Genomic DNA, 22360 nt, shown 5'->3' with positions numbered 1-22360 from the left:
TGATTAGACCTGAGTCGTAGGAATATTATTTTGGTAAATGACAACCTTGTTTTATGAAACCCCCAAATTTACCTTTGTCCCATGGGCAATTGCCTTCTAGGAACTCTCAGAGTGACCCCAATCCCAGACTGTACAATGTCATCAAACACCCATTAAGCACCCTGAAGAGGAGTGACAAAGGTAATCAAATCTTAAGTTCCTTTTTGTCTTAGAAGTTTCTCACACTGTATCTATGCCTCTCTCAGGAAGTCCAGTCTCCATGTAAGCCAATCAATTGTCCTTCCTGTCCTTTGTTCCCCAAACTATATATAAGACCCAAGTCCTTCAGTTTGTTGAAAATTCCCATGATGGACATTCCCATTCATGGTGCATTTTCCCCAAGATCTTGTTCCCAGAGTCCCAGAGCTTGGTTCTGTGTGGTATATGTTTATGACTCTGGTAGCCATACAAACTCTTGCCTCCCTTGTCCTAATTAAAGACTTGTTCTTTGTAACTTAGTGGTTCTGTGTTTTCCCAGGTTGACAATTGTGTTAAATGCAGCTAGCTATGAACTGACCTCACCCTGACCCGAGAGCCATAAATTGCCTGAAGATGGTCAAGCTGGTCTAAACCTGTTAAAAACCGGTTCTATGGTTTTTTTGAACACTCACTGTTGCTATACCTGAGGGTTGCTGTTCTGGCCAGTTGCTGATATTTCCCCAAATTCCCCTGCCCATATCTATGCAAAACAACTTACATGAGGGTTCCTAGTTACCCTTCCATCTTAACTGTAGAATGTTCCATCTCTCATGCTTGAAGCTGTACTGTTCAGTTGTGTCTTCTAAAAATTGCATCCCACTCTCTGTACTTTGGTGTTCTAAAAGAACCCATGTACTGAACCCCCTCCTCAGGTGCTCCAGTACTCTGGTGCCATATGGGGTCCCAAATCACAATGCTCTTGTCTTGATTAAAGACCCTCATTACTGCAGCCTTTTGCCATCTTTTATTTTAGATTGACAGTAGAAATTGTGGTATTTCTCAGCCAGGGTTCCTGGACAAATCACCCTCCAACTAGTGGTTGGATAACTTGAAATGCCAAAGCGAAAAATATTTGTGAACATGCTAAGGAAGACTGATTACTGATAGCAGCTCCAGCTTTTTAGGGCACAGGTTTGGTTTATTCTCATTCAGGTTTGCTTAGAGTATACAGTGGCATTCTATACCAGTTTAGGGTAGAGAATCAATACCTTTCATAGGAGAGAAAAAAGGGAGAGAAAGGGGCAAATTAGTCAAGGGAAAAGGGAGAGTTTCTGGGAGAATATTTGTCATGCAGCTGGCAAAGTTTTTTTTTTTATTGGAATATGAAAACACTTGTTCAAGTGCAGGAAAGAAGAGGAGGTGACCAAATAGTTCTGTAATTGTTAAAGAAGCCTCTAGATCTAAGACAGCAAGGTTGAGGTAACCATTTAAACAAAGCTTTAAGTGTCTTATCTAAGAACAAATAGTTTTTTCCCACGTTGGATGGGATCCTCTGCTTTAATGTGTCCTTACATAGTGTATTATATTTTATTTTTCTTTCAGTGGCTATTATAGATTGGAAAGGGGAGAGACTAGAAGCTGGAGGACCACTTAAAAGGCTATCATAATAGCCCAGAGAAGAGATCATTGGTAACACTGGAAAAAAGCAGTTTTAGTGAGTAATAGGGTCAGAAATCAGACAATAAGAGGTTGATAGTAGAGACAGTTATTGTAGAGATATTTTCTTAGGAAGTTTTGCTGGGAAATGGAAGAGAGTTAAGATGATAATTTGAAGAGATAGCAGGGTCAAGTGCTGATTTTAACAAAACATTTTTAAATTTTAGTTTTTTCATTTTTCCCCATGATTACATGATTCTTATTGTCTCCCTTTCCTCTTCCCTTCCCTCTCCTGGAGTTGACAAGCAATTCTACTGGGTAATACATCAATATATTAAAGTGATGATTTTTAAAGGAATGTAGAGACCTCAACACATTCATAGGCAGCAGGAAAACCAGTCATTTAGTCAATAAGCATTTATTAAGTGTTTCCCGTATACTATGTGGCAGGTACTGTACTAAATTCTATACATACAAAGAAAGGCAAAACAGGGGTCTTATTCTCAGAGCTCACATTAAAATAAGGTAGACAACATGTATATAACTATATACATACAAGATATATACATTGCATGTAGGGTAATGCCAGTGAAACAGTATAATTGGTTTATATAGAGTACTATGTTCCAAAGAAAAGTAAGGAGGCCAGTGTCATTGGATCATAGGAAGGAATAAAGTCTAAAAGAACTGGAAAGTTTAAAAGGACAAATTTTTGAAGAGTTTTTTTTTAAAAAGAATTTTATATTTACTCCTAGAAGTAATAAGAAACCACTAGAATTAATTAAGTAGTGAGGATGATGTGGTCAGATTTGTGCTTTAGGGAGGGCAATTTGACTGCTGAATAAAGGATTGTGTCAAGTTCTGTTTGATGTATTACTTGTGGATCAATGAACTGGGATAAGAAAAATGATTCTGGGATTACAGGAGGGTCGAACTGCCAGACTGACAGATCAGACATGCAGATATCCTCTTTCTGGACAGTGACAAAGTTTAATGATTTGAGGTACATACTTTATAGGGAAAATGACATAGGCTAAGGGATTAGTTAAGCCTTTTACAGGGACAATGGTTAATAATGATTTACAATATAGAAACAATGGAGTTAGAATACTTAGTGGTTCTGAACAGTTTTCTATAGGATAATAAATCACAGGTAACATGTCAATTCAACATGTCAACATATGACCCAGTTTTGTATGGATTACTGTATGTTCTCATACAACTCAGTAATTTTCTTGGGAGAATACACAATATTTGTTTTTCTCATGCTAGGGAGCAGGCTACATGTCTGGCAATTTCTAAGCTATGATTTCCCAGAGACCTTGCAAACTGGGGTGCATTGGGAAGCCCCTAATCTTATGCTGTGCCCACAGGATTATAATAGGGAAGACGTTTGAAGTGAGGATACCAACTAGAAACTAGAAAGCTTGGTGATAGTGTGATATGATGAGGGTTTACACTAGCTGAGGGAGTATATATGAAAGATGTTATGGAGATAAATTTTACAGGATTCAAAAACTAATTGGATATGAGAGGTGAGAGAGAATGAGGAATCAAAGATGACATCAAGGTTGGGAACCTATTAACTGGGAAGAAGATGTCTGCTAAAAGCAAGAAATTTGGGAAGAAGGGAAGAGGTTGAGATTTCAAAGAAAAGATGTTTTCTATTGGATATGTTGAGTTTAAGTTGCCTATGGGATATCCATTTTGAGATGTCAAAAAGGCAGTTGGCACCTGAGATTTGAGCTCAGGAGAAAGATTAGGACTGGATATATAGGTCTGACAATCATTTGCAGAGATGATAATTTGATCTAGGGCAGTGATGGGCAAACTATGGCTGGTGGGCCAGATGTGGCCCCCTGAAATGTTCTATCCAGCTGGGCGACATTATTCCTAATCTGGCAAATACAATGAGTAGGATACAATACAATGAAACTTCAAAAGAGTTGCCTTAGAAAAAGACTGACAGATGAGCATTTCCTTTTGTTTGGCCCCCTCTTTAAAAAGTTTGCCCATCACTGATCTAGGGGATCTGGAGAGGTGAGCTAGGGGATCTGGAGAGGTGAGCTAGGGGATAATTCAGAGGAAAGAGAGAGGAGAGCCCAGAATTGAGCTTTTGGGGGACAATGGTTATAACAAAATGATGATCCATTAAAGAAGATGGAAAAGGAGCTGTCAGTAATATCCCCAAAACCTAAGGAAGAGAAAATATTTAGGATAAGAGTATGACTGACATTGTCAAAGGATACAGAGAGCACAACAAGAATAAGGACTGAGAAAAGACCATTAGATTTGGCAGTTAAGGGATCACTTGCCACTTTGGAGTTAATAGTTCCAGGTGAAGGATCAAGTCAGAAGCCAGATTGTAGAGAATTTAGAAGTTAGTGAGAAGAAAGTAGAGGCACCCAGGATAGACAGCTATCGTAAAGTGTTTAGATCAGAAGAGTGGAAAAATTTAGGAATGCTGGTAGCTGAAATAGATCAAATGAGAGTTCTTAAGGGTGACAGATGTGGTGCTTTTTTCAGACAGCACAGAAGATGATATTTAGAGAAGGCAAGATGATAAGATTATAATTATGGGGTAAGATAAAGGGTGGTCATAGAGCAGTGACAACAAACCTATGACACACGTGTTGGCACTGACACGTGTAGCCATTTTCGATGACATGCAGCTGCATACAGAGAAGTATGGGGCCATATGCCGAGGATGAAACATTTGCTGTAGTGTAGTGTAGACACTCTGTGCACTATAGATGACAATTCTACCTATATTAATTTACGTATTTTGGTTTATTAAATACAGTTATATATTACAATTATACATTTTGTTATTTAAACTATAAATATCGTGAAATTATGGTTTTTTCTCAAAGTGACACACCACCCAAGTTATGCTCAGTTTTTTGGCCAAATTTTGACACACCAAGCTCAAAAGGTTGCCCATCACTGTCATAGAGACTTGACAGGGAACAAAAACATCTCTACATTGGAGATAAGTAAATGAGAAAATAGTGGGCAGAAGATTCTTGAATGATGCCAGTTGATGAGGGAAGAAGAGAGAGCTCTCAGGAAATTAGTAAATTTAAAAAAAAAAACATCTATTGAGTACTTAAAGCACTAGAAAATACTAACACAAAATCAAAGACAGTGCCTGCTCTCAAGGAGCCTACATTTTAATGGGGAGGAAGGTGGTGAACACATATTAGAGAGTTGTAGATAGAAGTATATTGATTTGGAAAGTTACAGTGATGATGAGGGGAGCCATCAGGAAATACTGATATACTACTCTTTCTAGGAGCAAAGACATAGTCAATTTGATTATGTTTCCATAAATGGAAAGGGGAGAAAATAGTGAAAGGAAATAGATACATGTGAAGCAGTCTGATAATTAATGAGAAGTCTGGGGACTGAGGTGAAGCACGGTTGAAGCCTATTGTAGTCAAATGATTGGAATCAATGAAGGAAACAGGAGCTTCAGACCGGGAACACTGGGTATGAAAAGTTAAGTCCTCTACTGCATTGTTTTTGCACTAGGAAGAATGATAGAAGATGAAAAGGAATCTGAGGTGTGAAGAAAAGCTGAAGATGAGAAGAGACAAAGATAAATGTAGAAAGAGCAAATCCCTGGCATGAGATATGAAGTGATGTGACCATCAGCATGTTAGCCTGGGCAAATACTTCCAATTCTTCTAGTGATATCCACTGCTGAAAAGTAGGAAGTGTTATGTGGAGGTGCAAAGCATTATATGCTTTGCACCTCCACATAACAGAGGAGAAACTAATTTAGGGAGTTTGAGGAGAGAAGAAAGAGAGTAGCTAGGGATAGATTGTCTTCTGGCAGGAACCAGGCTTCTAGGTATTTAAGAAGATGGGAAATGTAAGAGGAAGTGGTCTAGAACAAAGGGGAACTTGTTAATTATAGAATGTTGATTCTACAGAACACAGAAAAAGGCAGTAAAGATTAGAAGTTCGGGTATTAAAGGACAAAGATAGGTGGGATTAAGAGAATGAGGAGTGGTTGCAAAAGGAAAGGAAGTTTCATCTCAGCAGACAACTTCACCTTATCCTTTGATAAATTTCAATGATGAAACTGAGTTTTATTACTCATGTATATCAAGAATATCTGTGGGTCATCTAGTGAGATAACTTGAAAAGCCATGTGGGGTAGAGAATAAAGCTTCATCCTTGGCATTAGAAAAGCCTGGTTTCAAGTCTTTCCTCTAACTCATACTATCTGAGGGATGATGGGTAAGTCATTTATCTTCTCAGTGAAGCAGGCAACTCTCAAGACTAGAATGTAGATTCTTTGTAGTAAGCATTGCTTTTTTTTCTTTGTACTTATACGCCCAGTGCCCAGCACAGTGCCCAGAACATAATTTCTGCCAAATAAATACTTGATTGATTGATTAATGAGTTGTGGTTCTCCATCAGTGCATCAAATTTTCATGCCAGGAGATCTCTACATTAATTAATCTACAAACATTTACTAAGTCCCTATATGCCTGTGTAGGTAAGCCTATGGCACGCATACTGGAGGAGGCTGCTCTACTCCCCTTCTCCACCATATCTGAGGACATTTTCCACTTCACCAAGCCCAATGGGAGTGCTTCCTCCCTCCCCTGTCTGGGGCAAGGGGGTGGCTCACATGTAGCATGAGGGTGCAATTTGGGCACTCAGTCTCTAAAAGGTTCACCATCACTGCTATATGGCTAACCTAGTTTGCTTTGGTTTCCTCAACTGTAAAATGAGCCAGAAAAGGAAATGGCAAGCTACTCTGGTATCTTTGACTCCATGGGAACACCAAAAGTCAGACATGACTGAAAAATGACTAAATAACAACAATGTGATAAGGGCTGGGGATAGAAATAAGAGAAAAAGGAAAGATAGTCCCTATACAGAAGTTGCTTACAATCTAATGGGGAAAGAGAACACACAAAAGGAAGCTAGAAAAGAGAGGGAAAGTGAAATCAGGCAGAATTGCTGATAGAAAGTAGAGGGAGCTGGAAGTCCAATTTCTGCCCTCTATAAAGGAAGGCTTTGGGAAGAGTTTAATACTCCATCCTCCAACTCTCCAAGCAGATGGTCAAAGAGGTTGAGGAAGACATGGAAACAGTAAATGGCCAAAGTTTGTGTCAGTAGCATGCATGGTGGTGATGAGCTTTTCCTGGAAGGGGAATCTTGCTCTGTGGTATAAGAATCAAGCAGAGTAGTAGATGGAGAATGGAGTGAGCTGGAAGTTCAATTTTTGCCCTCTATAAAGGAAGGTTTTGTGAAGAGTATAGATAGAAATATTTACCAGAAATGTGCTAAATAAACAGAAGGCAATTTTAGGAGGGAGTCTGGAAAAGTCTTATATACTTTAAGGTGAGCTTTGATGGCAGCTAAGGTTTCTAAGGTGGAGGTGAGGAGGGAGTATAATCCCCAGACTCAGGCCATATTAAGGCATAGAGATGGAATGCCCTGGGTGAGGAAGAGTTTGAACAGTTTGATTGAATCATAGATTGTTTGAAGGGGAAGTTTGAAGTTTCTGTTAAAACTAGAAAGATAAGTTGGAGTCAGATCATAAGGGTTTTAAATGCCAGAAGGAAGAGTTTTTATATGATCCTATAAGTAATAGGGAATTCATTAAGTAGGGAGCTGATCTTATTTTCTGCTTTTGGAATATCACTTTGGCAGCTCTGAGAAAGACTGAAGATAAGAAAAGAGACCCGTGGCAGAGAGAGAAAACTGAAGGCTATTGGAATAGCTCAAGTAAGAGTTGTTTAGGATCTGAGCACGGGTTGGTGGCTATGTGGCTGGAGAGAAGGGAAAAAATGTGAGATGTTGAGGGTAAGTGCTAAGTCAAAAATTATTCCAAAGTTATGAACCTGGGTAATTGGAAGGTAGTACCTTTGACAGAAATAAGGAAATTGAGAGGTGTGATAGGGTTGAAGGAGGAGATAATGAATTCAGTTTTAGAAATATTGGGTTTGAGATGTCTATAGAATATCTAATTCAAAATATCTAATAGGGATTTGGCGATGCAGGACTAGATAACTGACGACATCCTGACCTGTGGGGTCAGGCATTGAAGAAAGAGAAAATTTTGAAGGCAGAAACTTTAGTCTCCTGCAGGAAAACTAAAGTGGGAGAGAAGAGAATTTGCCCTTTTAAAAAGATGCAATAAAGCATGAGCTGGGTAAAGAAGGTTCTCTGATTTCCTGAGAGAAGAGTGGAAAGGTCATATATTATCTCTAGACCCTAAAGATAAAGAATATAAGTCTTTCAAAAGAAGTCTAAGCAATTTAAGAATTGAAAAAAATTGGCACTTAAGATGCTAGGGATTTTAAATATATTTTTTAGCCTGAGGCATTGGCAAAAAAAAAGTTAGGAGGAACCTTGGATGGCATCTGGTCTAACTTTCTCAGTTTGGCTGCTGTTTAATGTAGCTGGTCACTAACAGAGTGTCTAACTAGTAGTTATTAGTAGTAATTCTACTACTAGCAGAATTTAACTTCATACTTCATTTATAATAGTTGCATCTACATAGGCAAGTTCATGCTTAATCCACTATTTCTGAGAAACCTGAATTTCTGAGGCCTATGCTAATAGAGTTCAAGTTATAGCAGTTTCTACTGAGATGAAAAGGCTACATGCTATTGTCTGAAGACCAGGTTAACTAAGTTGACAGATCCATTCCCAGAGGGTTGGCAGATGAATGATGACTATTTTGGTCCCAGAAATGAATCAACAAAATTTATGAAGGCACACTAATTTATTACATTTATTAATACCACACCAATAGCTAGGAGGAGCAGAGGATAGAGTGCTGGGCCTGGAATCAGGAAGATTCATCTTCATGAGTTCAAATGTGGCTTCAGACACTTACTAGCTGTGTGATCCTGGGCAAATATTTAGCTTTGTTTGTCTCTATTTCCTCAGCTGTAAAATGAGCTGGAGAAGGAAATGGCAGACTACTCCAATATCTTTGCCAAGAAAACCCCAAATGTGGTCACAAAGAATTGGGCATGACTGAAATGACGGAACAACAAAAACAAAAACATAGATTTTTAAAATGTTGAAGTATAGTGTGTGAACAGAAAGTGTTTACTTTTGAGTATTTAAATTTTAATTTAAATCTAATAATAACAGTGTTATGCAGGACTTTAAGGTTTGCAAAGCACTTTATGTATGTTATCTTCATGTATGTTATCTTCTTTGATCCTTTCAACAACCCTGTGAGATAGGTACTATATTATGTCCATTTTGCAAATGGTGAATTTGAGGTACAGAGAAGTTGTTACTTGCTCAAGGCCATATTAATTTTTTAGTGAATTGTCTTTTGATCATTTAATTACATTTGCACATTCTACAATGACATTTTTTAAAGTAAAAGTTTAATTAGCAAATTGGATTTTTTCAAAAAGTATGGCTCCAGCAACAAAATGAGTTTCTTTTCTCAGGACTAGCCTTGATAATCATGAAAGGACACGTAATCAGCAAGTTGAACAACTAATTAAACTATTTTAGACCCCTAGCAATCCATGAAACGAAGAAGAAATTAAAATGACGCTCCATCTTGTTCAACTCCTCTCATGTTGCAAAAAGCGGGGGAAAAGGCTCAGAATCATAGTTTCCCATTGTTAAACAAACTTTGCACAAAGAGATATGGGCTGGTGAGAGAGTGAAAGTTGGATAGCCAGAGCACTTTGTTGGTACCCTTTGGATGCCAGGAGAAATCCAGGAGAGCCTCAAACATGTTGAGCAGACCTTCCTACCCTCTTTGAGCAGTGATCTTTTGGGAAGATATGGACCAAAATCCACAGTATGAGGATGCATGAATGTATTATTATAGACATCATGATAGTAATTCCTGAATTTATGAGATTACAAATCTATTTGAATAGTTCAGAAAATATTGAAAAGGGAAAAGGCTAAAATTTGTAAGCTACAGACAGTGAATTGGACCTCAATTCCCAGAAGAAAAATAATAAAGGGACAGTTACTGAATCTTTAGAAAGAGAAGCAGTGATCACAAAGAGCCTTCATAATTTAATCAAGAATAGTTCATAGCAGATTAATCTCATTTCCTCTTTTAGACAGTATTAGACTTGGAGATCAGTCATGGTATGACTTTTTTCATTGAAGCATGTGACAAAGTCTCATGTTATTCATTTGGACAAGGTAGAAAGATGTGAGCTAAGTGAATACAGTTAGGCTAAAATTTTTATTTTCTCCAACCAATATTCATATAAAGTGACCTTGAGGCCTTTTACTCTCCAGATTGTACTCCCTCAGATACTCTGGAACAAATTCTATTCTAGGCAACGTCCTTCTCTTATTTCTTTCTTTCCCTTTTTTTTTTAAAATCCCTTAACTTATTAAGCATCAGTTCTAAGGCAGAAGATTGCTAAGGGCTAGGTAACTACAGTTAAGTGACTTGCACCCAACATTACATAGCTAGGAAGTGTCTGAGACCAAATTTGAACTCAAACACCACCCCCACCCCCACCTCCCAACTCCAGGTTCTATCCACTGAGCCAGCTGCCTAGCTGTGTACCCTTCCCAATCCATTTTTAAACCATTATCTACTGTCTTTGAATTGATATCGTTTCTAAGGCAGAAGAACATCTAGAAAACTTCTAACATTAGGGAGAAGGAAGAGAAGTAGGAGGTGAGAAGGAAAGGAGTCAAAAAGACTAGGTCTTATAAGAGATCCGAATTCTTTTAGGTCCTGAGGAGGGTAGGTCAGTCATACAAGTAGTTGTATAGGTTTTTCTCCCATTCCTGAGAGTCAGTATATCAATCCAATCACTCCTGGCTCTGGTCAATGTTAGCAACACCTCACTTTCATCTTGAGAGCAGGGTTTTCAGCACACAGAATGTCACAATCCAGAACACATCACTAATTGTAGCTTTTTCAGTTCCGTAAGACCTTGACCACTTTTCAGTGAGAATATTTGTATGTGTTCCAGTTTGCCTAATGCAAGGACAGTAGCATGTTTTCTCTTCCAGATGGAGGTTATAAAAAAAGGATAACAGAAAGAAAGTGACCTATGTTAATATGTAACCACTCTCTCCATATTTCAGGCTGCAAACATGTTGGGGATACTTTGGAATTATCCATGCAAGGAACTAGGGGATATTGGGAGTAGGGGGAAGGGACAAGTCCATGAGCCCAATTTTCAGAGAAAGCACAGCAGTTCCTGTCAACTGAAAGAAACGTTTCATGCACATGGTAGGTCAGAATGTTATTTTTATAATCCAAACCACCTGGTCTCATCCCCCTTCTCTCCCTACCCCCCCCCCATGCTATTTCTACACACATACATTGAAGGCAGTCCCTGGTAACTATTATGAAACCACGTGGGGCTCTTTTTTCTTTTCTTTTCTTTTCTTTTCTTTTTCAAACTTAAGGTGAAGACAAGATGAATTGACTAGGACTTGAGATCTTGGTTTATTTTTACAGTTGTTTTCTTACCCTTTGATAGAAAAAAAAAGGGCTCAGCTCTGATTGAGTCAAATACTTGGGTGCAGAAGTTTTCACACAAAGCAGATAGAAGGAAGAGAGCTGTGAAAGTGTGTGTGTGTGTGTGTGTGTGTGTGTGTGTGTGTGTGTATGAGAGAGAGAGAGAGAGAGAGAGAGAGAGAGAGAGAGAGAGAGAGAGAGAAAGAAAGAAAGACAGAGAGAGAGAGAGACAGGAAAAGAGAGAGACAGAGAGACAGAGAGAGAGAGAGTGAGAGAGCTGAAATTCAGGGAGAGAAAATATTGCTTTATTTTCAGCTCAGTGGCGTGAGCCCCCTAAAACTTGTGAACTGAGGGAGTGGAACCCTCCTCCTATGGAGTTAGCCCCAAGTCCCTATTCAGTATGGGGCCTATTTTTTCCCCAAGCTTTTCTCTCATTGCACCCCACTGTTCTATTTGGAGGCAAAGCTGCTCTATTCACTTTGCTTGATAAGAAAAGATTAGCCTAAAGTTTCAAGAGGGGGTGGGGAATGAAATATTCTCTCTTGTAAAAAACAGCTCAGACCACCAATTTCACTGGGCTGGCCACTCATTAGAGCTGCCAATTAGCCTATACATGACTTTCAGATGTTCAGGGAATAAACCAGACTCTGCTCCATCTTTGTGTCTCATTAGCTACAGAACAGCATGCTTTCCTGTGGAGATTTCCACCAGGAAATGCCTCCTCTAGCAGAAATGTTACATTATACAGCATGTTGCCAGTCAAAGTAAAGGTATCCAACTGCACAGACAAGGAAGTGGTCATGGGTGATTTCAAGAAAAAAACTTGGCATTAAAACAATAGGCGAACTGGGATACACTCTTCAAAATGTGCAACAACGTGATTGGAGTCTCTTCTTGGGACAGGGAATGTTTAAACCAGGCATTATTCAATAATTCATTGAAAAATAAAGCATCAGAATGCTATTTCGTTAAGTCTACAAATCATCTTTTGTATAATCAAATTTTCTCTTAGCCATGCCTCTCCTGGGAAGAACTTAAACTTATAAACTCAGTTTATTGTGATTTAAGTAGATCCTTAATTCACTGGACACTGAGAATAATCATCCAATGTATATAAGCATATGTTTTCCATCTATAGCGTCATCATTGCCTTAGGTAACTTATTCCTGAAAACCAAGTTTCTGTCTATTAGGAGACATGTCTTTTAGTTAGGCCTCTCTCTTTCCTTTCCAGGATTTTGTGGGAGAAAATGATGGCTTGAAAAACTCTTATTGGGGGCTAGAAATCAAAGACTGCTAAGAAAAGTAATCACCTGTTAGAATCTCAGCTTTGTATGGAGCTTATTAGGGCAATCCCCTTCACTGCTCCTCAGTTATCTCATCGGTTAACAAAAGAGAGAACTAGTTCTTCTATCAATTTCTCAGACCACTGGGGTCTTAACCATTTTGGTCAGGATCCCTTTACACTCTTAAAAATTGTTTAAGACCCCATCCCCACCCCAGGAGCTTTTGACTACGTGGGTTATATTTATTGATGTTTATCATATTAGAAATGAAAATGTTTTAGTATTATGATGAAAATAATTTTTATCTGAAAGACCCCTTAAGCCCTCAGGGATCCTTGGACTGCACTTTCAGAAGTATTATCCCTAAACTAGAAGGCAGCTCAGTGGATAAAGCAAGTGGCCTGGAGTCAGAATGTCCTGAGTTCAAATTTGGCCTCAGACACTTACTAACTGTGTGACACTGAGCAAGTCATTTAACTGTTTTTCACCTGTAAAATGAGCTAGAGAAGAAAATGGCAAACCATTCTAGTCTCTTTGCCAAGAAAAATGCAAAGTTGGCTATTACTGAAATGACTAAACAACAACAAATCTTAGACTATAATTATTAAACATAAAAACATTGAGATTAAAACTGAAATCCCCAAACATCTGGATACTTGGCCACATCCAGAAAAATGGATCAAATCCTCAGTTTTGATCTATATATTTATCAGTGCTTTTGATAGTAGGTAGTGTTCCATCTTTGATACACTGGCTGTACATATTAACTTGAGCAAGTCACTTAAACGCTCTGGGCAACTCTCTAATAAGTTACAGAGAACATGTTTACCTTCAGTGGTACAAGGAATTTTCTTAGATCAACAAAATCACAAGCCAAATATCCCCAATCCCTATCCTTACTCAATCTTTGATGAAATTCTTGGGGAAGAGAAATACTACTAAGTATCTGGATTAAAACTGGAATAGTCAATTATTCAGATGTTTCCCAGTCCCTAGATGTTATGACTGAAAAAGGAGATAGGTGGGTCACATGGCTAGTATGAGAGATAACTGATGAATAGCTTGAGTTCTCCCATGGCATTCTTGAGAGGTTCAAGAGAACTTGAAGAAGACTCTTTGGATTGGACCCCAAGTGACAAACTTGTATAAGGACTTTGGCAAGCAAAATACAGGCTAGCTAGGCATAGAAGGTTTGTGATCTGCATTGGTGGAAAAAATATCCACATCAATGAGATTAGAGATCTACTAGAGTATTTAACAGCATAAAAAGAATTATTTTAAGCATTAGGTGACCCCATTTTAGATTTAATTCCTAGTTTTGTATTTCCTAGAAATGTGAACATTCCTGCTCCTGGCTTTAGTCTCTTCATTTGTAAAAGGAATTTCTTGGAAGAGGGGATCTCAAAAGACCCTTCCAGTTCTAATAGGCTGAAAATTAGTATGTCATGTGGACTTATGCCTAGCTACCCAGCATCAAAGTTGTTCATCATCTACATTTGTTTCCTAGAAAGCAAAGAAGGCTATAACTTTTGCCAGTAACTATAATGCCTCCATGCTTTTCACATAAATTGAGCCATCACCGTAATTCAGAGTTATAGTCACAGGATGACGTTATTTATTCAAATTTATCTTTTACTTTGCTTATATAAATTGTACCTACTAATAATAACTAAAGGGAATTTTTGCTGTTTTCCCTAAACAAGAGTAAAATTCATTCATCTAAATCATCCCAGCAGACTTACTGCAGAAGACCAGACCACTGCCCTGAAAAGAAAAGTTGAGTCCCAGAACTTGTAATCAAAATACAAAAGTTTTAAAAAATGAAGATAAAATACTTAATGACATTCCCTTTGGTACTGAAAACAAAAACATCTGCAGGAACAATGAATGGCTTTACTTCTGAGTTCAGCAAGAGGGGAGCCAGAAGCTGATCTGATGGCCCTTATGTTGGTCTTTTTGTAGTAAATGGAAATTACTGTATAGTTTTCTTGGTCATGGTATGTGGTCAGGATGAGGGTGGGGGTGACAGAGCAGGCAGGGATTAACTACCCAGACAAAAATGGCACAAAGCAAATACCTCCAAAATACAGGAATTTCTACTTGAGATCTACTTAAATATCAGAAAATAGATTTTTTAAAAACTACAAGTTTGTATAAAGCAAAGACATTTCAACTCTGGAAGGTTTTTTTTATTCTTCTGAAACAACAGAGATTTTTTAAAAGGTTAATTATTCACTTCTTCCCTTTTGCTATAATGAATTTGGGGAGCATATGATTTAGTGACATGGCTAACTAGCAGGTTTGGTGTGTCTTTGTCTTTCTGGTTGAGGGGGGCGATTAGGGGAGGGACTGAAGGCATAGTTAATTAACCCTCACATACATCTCTCATCTACATTAGGGAGTGAGATTTCCTTGAATAAGATCCAGAGTGTTTTGGTTCATACTAGTCTTTTGACTGCTTTACTCAGATTAGATGCAAGACTAAAGCCCATCTTGCTCATCCCTCATACCTTTTCCCCAGAAAGGTAAATGGACAGAATTTCTCACAGCTTTTAAGTGACTATCAAGAAAGAGAGGGATTAATCCCAATAGCCACTCTAATATTCCTCTCTCCAGTAGAAATACTTTGGTTATTTGAATTAACAGAGGGGATAACAGGCCAAATAGGACAACTGCTACCATATATACTGGTTCCTTGACATCTCTGTATAAAAATTAAGAAGCCATCATGAAATGCTTTGCAGAGCACAGGGCTGACATTTGATTATGTGAAAAGTATTGTGGGAGTGAGAATGTACATTGTTATGGTCTGAGTGCAGGCAAAAATATGATGAAATGTTATATGGTGATAATGGCATTTAAGATAGTTTCTGATATACAATGAAAAGTGTGAGAGCACTTCTTAAAGAAATGATTTCTCTGTTTTTCTTTTCCACCTCATTTTTGTGCTGCCACGTGGGTCAAAGGACTCTTTTGGGCAGTTAAAAGTGAATGCTTAAAGCATCTTAGATTCACAAAATTCTGCGGCATTTTAAGTAAGGATGTTAATAGTACTCCTGAGAACTTTGTGGTAGGATGATTTAAACATATGGAAAACAAGACTCTGAAGTAATCTTGGGACTCATAAACAGACCTCCCCTCAGAAGAGTTTAGTTCTTGTACTTTAAAAAAAATCATTTAAAATCATGACAAAGACATTCAATTACTTCCCAAGGGAAACCCTATCATTTTCTCAGAAATATTTATGGGTTTTGGGGGATGATTGGTGATTCTCAAGTGAGCAAAATAAAAATAGTTGGAATATTCCCTTAAATATTCTCAAAATACATGGTGTCGAGCTATCAAATGCATTAGATACTCATGACAAACTGGTATAAAAATGTGTATTCCTATTATGTGAACAGATGTTTACATACACAAAATATGCATACCTATGTATTTTTAATATGTGCACATGCATCTTTTATGGCCAACTTTTGCTTATAAATGATCGTGGGAGACTAGGTAAGTATGGATAAATAAAATCCATAAAGAATCATAAACTATCCTTTAGACAACGTTTTCAACCTCTTCAGTAACAGCTGCTAACATGTAACAAGGTTCACATATTTAAATTCACCTTTTCCCCCCATTTGTGGAGAGGTAATTGCTAGATTAAATATCTAGAAGTCAATTCTTGATTATATTCAATTATAGATGAACCCAAATGGGCATGTTTTTTAAAGCACTTCTACTTGTTCTTGGGTTACAGTCTGGTGGTGGGGGGCAGTGGTAATAGGTTTTTCTTCATAACTAGGTTTAACCCAGAGGAACAGTGCTATAGGTTTACAATCTCAGAGAATGGTGTGCTGGGAGAATGGAGTAAGGTAGCCTATGTCCAAAAACATACTGTGGCTAATCATTTCTCCACTTTATTCTATCCTAACTCAATACTTTTAAGCCCATCTAGGTTTATTTGATGACTACAGGCTTGATTTTTTCCCTCTGGACTCCTGTGGCAATGAAAATTGTTCGCACTGAACAACTCAAAATTTATACATAAGGGGGCAGATAGGTAGTATAGTGGATAGAGCACTGTGCTTAGAGTTGGAAAGACCTGGTTTCAAATGTGACCTCAGATACTTCTCAGCAATGTGACCTTGGGCAAGTCACTTTACCCTGATTGCCTAGCCTTTGCCACTCTTCTGTCTTAGAATTGATACTAAGGCAGAAGGTAATGGGTTTTTTTTAATGTTTTTATATGTATTACTTGGTATCATTGGTTGTTGTTATAACATCAAATTTTTAGAACTAGAAGTTAACTAACAATTCATCTGCTCCCGAAAAATAGGAATTCCCTATAAATATCATTGAGGATCTGTTTGAATATTTCCCGTGATGGGGAACTCAGAAATAATGAAAAACTCATTCCAGTACTGACTGTTAGAAAAGTCTTCTTTAGATTGAGCAAAAACCTGCCCCTTGGAAACTTCCTTATTTTGCTCCCTGGGGCTATAGCGAATATTTTCCTTCTGACAGATACTCAGATATCTGAAAACAACTGTCATGTCTCTCATTAAACTTTCCTTCTACTATATGTGGTTTCAGGAACCATTTCCTACATGATATTGTTTCCAGAAATGATAACCATCATGGTCACCTTCTTTTAATCACCTCTTACTATGGCTAACATCAAGCAGCCAAAAAATGTCTCTAATACTTTGGTTTTCTCGTTCTTAATTAAATCTCACAAGTCTACTAGTTTCTTACTTTAATCACACTAAATAACACTAAGACTCAGCTTGTTAAGAGACAGCATCGCAAGGATTGGCAACTTTACGGAGTGAAAAGAGCTTGGAGTGTGGGTTCTGGTCCTTGGCTAAGTCATTGTGGGACAATGTGCAAATTAACCTTTGTCCCAGAGGGATTTTCATTTCCTCATCTATAAATGGAGAGGCTTGGGGAAAAAAAAATGATTTCTAATATCCTTTCAAGCTTTCTATGACATTCTATGATTCCAGGAAGTCTAATTTGTCAAGGTCTAGCTGCCAGTGTATCACCTAGAACTGGACACAATGTGTTCTGGTCAGTGCAGAACAGAGCAGAACTGAACCTTTTGTTTCTATGAATGTGGTATGAGATTACATTAACTTATTCAACAGTTATGTCCCACTGCTGGTTTTATTGAACTTGTGACTGAGGTGGACAAGCAACCCACTTTAAAAGTTTCTGTATATTTATGCCTCAGAAATGAGCAAACACTACAAATCAAGTTTGAACTTATTGTTTTGTTAATTACTAACTAGGTTTAAGAAAGGGATGAAGAAAATGTTAAAAATGCATATTGAACTTAGAAGTCTATCAGATATATTTTTTTCTTTTCAGCCAGCCAATTGTTAAACATTTTCCAGCACCCCACTGGCTTGTGGTCAACCTAAATTGGAGTTCCTTTTCACACAAAATTATCAACTTAGGACTAACCCACTCTCTACTTAGGCAACTGATTAGTCTAAATGCAAGATTACACGTTTATCTTTCTCTGGTTTTGTCTTGTTGGTATTGGTCCAGCATCCCAACCTATTCATCTTTTCAGCGTTCGTTTCTGTTACCTAGCATGTTAGCTATGCTCCCCAGATCCGTGGCATATGAAATCTTGATACATACTGCTTTGTTTTTTGTTGTTGGTTATAGTGTTGAACATGACATGCTTTGTCTCTCCAAATCACTTGTCAGCTCTTTCAGACCGGACATCATGTTTTATCATTCTTTTGTCTCTAATATGGTATAGACTTCAAATACTTACTGTTTGATCATCTATGTAAAGGCATAACATAATATGGATGGATGGAAATTTATAGCGCCATAAATAATTTTAAAACATTTTTTGTTGTTTGGTCATTTCAGTCATGTCTAACTTCGTGACTCCATTTGGGGTTTTCTTGGCAGAGATATTGGAGTGTTTTTGCCATTTTCTTCTGCAGCTCATTTTATAGATGAGGAAACTGAGACCATATTAAGTGACTTACCCAAGGTCACACAGCTAGTAAGTGTCTGAGGCCAGATGAATTCAGGATGAGGAATCTTCCTGACTCCAGAGCCAGTTCTCTATTTGCTGTGCCACCTACCTGCACTAAAACATTTTTACTCCCTCCCATATATATTAATCTGGTCAAAGACACTTTATACTCATGAAATGTTCATTAGTCAAATCAAAATTAATTTTCTTATTGTTTAAAAATAAATAATGATATATGGGTTAACAAAATTATCTTGGGATTTTAGAGTTTGAAATGCTAAGTATTACATCCAGGAAATAACTTAATGAATACATTATGTTAAAAATTACCCTCATTCTAGTGCTCCTACTGAAAAATACTAATTTTAAAAAGTTTAGTTTCAAAATCTTATAAGGCACAGGAAACTACATTACTGGCTATAGGCTATATCTCAAAATAATAGACTATAACATTTACCTCAGAGTTTTCCTGGGAGACTGTGGGAAAATCATATTAAAAAATCACTCGATTTTTCTATAAATTAGATTATGCTATAGGTTAAATAAGAACAAATAATTATAGGAGACAGGACATTATAGTAGAAAGTTAAATAGGAGGTAAAGCAACATAACAGAAAGAGCATTGGCCTAGAGTCAGAGGAGATGGATTCAGATCCTGCCTTTGATCTTTTCTGCTTTTAGGCAAGTCACTTAACATATCTGGGAATCAGTTTCCTCATTATTATATGGGAGAGATGGACTTGATGGTACCTGAGGTTCCTTCCTCCTCTAGATACTATATAATGCTTTAAGTTTGCTGAACAATTTACACATGTTATCTCATTTTAACCTCCTGGCAACACCAGGAGGTTGGTATAATTATCCCCATTTTACAACTGAGGAAACTGAGGCTCAGGAAAGTTGAGTCATGCCAGTCGTCACATAGCTAGCAAATACTGGAAGTGAGATTTGAACAAGTGTATGCTCTATCTGCTACCTAACACTGCTTCTCATACCCCCAGTGTAAATAGTGAAGTATAGCACATAATTTTCATTTTATTACATGGAAAGACTATAATGTGGGTATCTTTATCTTCTGACTTCAACATTACAGAGGAGCTTACTCTATTATAATGAAAATGTATTAACAAAAACTAAAAACAATACTTACCTTTCATCTTAGAATCAATACCGAATACGATTCTAAGGCAAAAGAGGGATAAGGGCTAGGCAATTGGGGTTCAGTGACTTGCCTAAGGTCACACAGCTAGGAAATGTCTGAGGCCACATTTGAATCCAAGACCTCCCATTTCCAGGCCTGGCTCTTTGTCCACTGAGCCACCCAGCTTCTCCATGAAAATATAATATTAACAAATAGGTTAACATTTCTTACCTGGAAGTTACCAAAACAGCTTCCTCCAGGGAGGGTAACATAACTTACAAATGGGGGCCCAGGAGATGGCAATGACTCATATACCACCAAACCTTCACTTGGGAACACAGCCTTCTGTTGCTGTTTGCTTTCCCAAAATTCCTGCAACATTGACACAACATTCACTGAAAAAAAAAACAAACACAAAAAACCCAAGATAATCATAACTAATTGTTAGATGGAGACATATCTTAAGAATATCTTATTAATACACTGACTTTATTTCTCACAGAATTTCAGTTAGAAGGGACATCAGAAGACTTCTTGTACAAATGATCTAGCTTAAGAATCCCTTTTATCAACAAGTAGTCTTTAGGCATCCACTCAAAGACCTTCATGAACTTCTTGTCCTCAATGACACAGGACAGCTCTGAGGGATTTATGGTAAAGAATGCTACCCACATTCAGAGGAAGAACTACAGGACAGGAAACATATAAGAAAAACAAATGCTTGAACTCATGGGTTGAAGTGGACATGATTGGGGATGTAGACTCGAAACTACCACACCAATGCAACTATCAACAATTTGGAAATAGGTCTTGATCAATGACATGTTAAAACCAGTGGAAATGTGTGTTGGCTACAGGGTTGGGACTGGGGTTGGGGTGGAGGGGTGGAGGGGAGAGTAAGAACATGAATCATGGAACCATGGAAAATTTTTCTAAAAATTAAAAAGAATAAAAAAAGAATAAAAAAAATAAATAATGAACTTCCTGTCCTCTGAGGCAGATCATTTCACTTTTTTGGGTAGCTCTGATTATTCAGAAGCTTCTTTATTATTGAGCTAAAATCTATATTTTGCTACCCATTTTTCCTAGTTTTACCCATCTGATGCCAAGCAGAAAAGATGAAATCTCTGACAGGTCTTCAGTTACCATGTCCCTTCCAAGCCTTCTATCTCCAGTTACTTGAAATGATTCTTATCCAACACAGCCTCCATTCGTCTTGTCATCCTGGTGCCTTTCTCTAAGAGTGTCTGTTGATTAACATTTTCTCTAAAATCTTAATGTCAAAGTCCTTCCTAGCCCTCTTCCTTGGACATAGTATTCTTACTCCTTCTCATTGGTTAGTGAATAAATACTGTAGACAGTTAATTCATCTGCCATAGTGAGTTGTCTAAATGGAGAAAAGGTGTTCTTCAAGAACAAAATATTCCAATGATCCTTAATAAGATTATTATCTTACTGTCTGCCCCACACCCAATGCCTCATGATGCCAATTGCTCAACTATCAATTCCTTGTACTGGTGGTACCCTAGGACTTGATGTTTGCAATTCCAGGCAGAATTTGCCCATCCTCGATGGGTGTTCCACTTCCATTGAGCCTAGTTCTCATATTTCCAAGTTAATCTGAAAAGCAAATCTGTCCCCATGTATGGGTGGTCCCAGCTAACACATATATGTAAACAGTAGACTTATGGAAGTAATGCTATGCCTATCTATTAAGTAGCCTATTCAGTCAGTCTTATTCAGAGATTTTAATGTTGAAACCTAAAAATCACATAGGAGGGTCCTAGGTAGTTCCACTAACACTGGTAAAAGTTGTTTCTGACTATGTAACTAGATTTTTCAGTTTTTAATTTGCCACAGAATTCACTATAATTATTTAATTTATTATGCATTTTTGTTTGTGTTATTCCAAACTTGACAATCATGAATAAACAGGAGCATTTCTTTGTTCAAAAAGAGGATTATATATATATATATGAATCAGCAAGTCTATTACATATAGCTTTCTTTTAAAAAGTATATAATGTTATTTTCTTTTTTTTTTTAAACTCTTATCTTCTGTCTTATTCTAATTCTATTCTGTCAATTCGAATACAAAAGAATGGCAAAAACTCTCTAATTGAGGTTAAGTGACTTGCCCAGGGTCACACAGCTATGATGTGTCTGAGACCACATTTAAATCCAGGTCCTCCTGACCCTGGGTCTGGCACTTTATATAATGTTACTTTCAAAGCTGTCCTGCTTATCTGTATTTCCCTCTGAATTTCTGTTCTCTCCATTTTAAAAATGCTTCGATGACCCTCTTTTCTTCTCTTTTTCTTTTTGGCAACATTATCTTTAACTCTTCCTTTTTCTTAACAGCTCCTCACCTCACCCAAATTAAAAAAAAAATGTGAAAAGCACAATCCTTGTAACAAATAGGTATAGTCAATCAAAGCAATGGTACACATTTACTATGCTTGAAAATGGATGTCTCATTCTATACTTTGGGTCCATCAACTTTATCAGGAAATAGTTATCATGCTCTGTCATTCATTGGTCTTCTGGATTCATGGCTAGTAATTTTTTTGGTCAGAGTTCCTAAGTCAAAAATGATTGTCTTTATAGTGTTGTAACTGCAAATTTTTCTCCTAGTTCTTATTTTAGTCTGCCCAAGTTTATATGTCTTTTTAGGTTTTTCTGAATTCATCCTTTCATCATTTCTTATTGTTCAACTGTATTCCATTATATCCATATAAGATAATTTGTTCAAGCCTTCTTTAATTGATGGGCTCCCCTTCACGCTTGCAGTTCTTTGCTAGCACAAAAAACATTGCTGCTGTGAATATTTGATTACGTGTGGGCCCTCTCGCTCTTTCTTTGGTTTCTTTGGGGAAT

The 22360-nt window shown here is 37.5% G+C and overlaps 1 protein-coding gene across 1 annotated transcript in view; it reads right to left on the bottom strand.

The window, feature by feature from the left end:
* LIX1 (limb and CNS expressed 1) overlaps positions 1 to 22360 on the bottom strand; it is a 58296-nt gene that overhangs the window by 20555 nt on the left and 15381 nt on the right. The window contains exon 2 of the mRNA XM_044657642.1: positions 19715 to 19878. Within this exon, the coding sequence (XP_044513577.1) occupies positions 19715 to 19878 (164 nt within the window). The remainder of the gene's footprint in view (positions 1 to 19714; positions 19879 to 22360) is intronic.

This window comes from Gracilinanus agilis, chromosome 1, assembly GCF_016433145.1.
Source record: "Gracilinanus agilis isolate LMUSP501 chromosome 1, AgileGrace, whole genome shotgun sequence".
NCBI lineage: Eukaryota > Metazoa > Chordata > Mammalia > Didelphimorphia > Didelphidae > Gracilinanus > Gracilinanus agilis.
The sequence above is the reverse complement of the archived record's forward strand: the minus strand, read 5'-3'. Positions and strand labels throughout refer to the sequence as shown.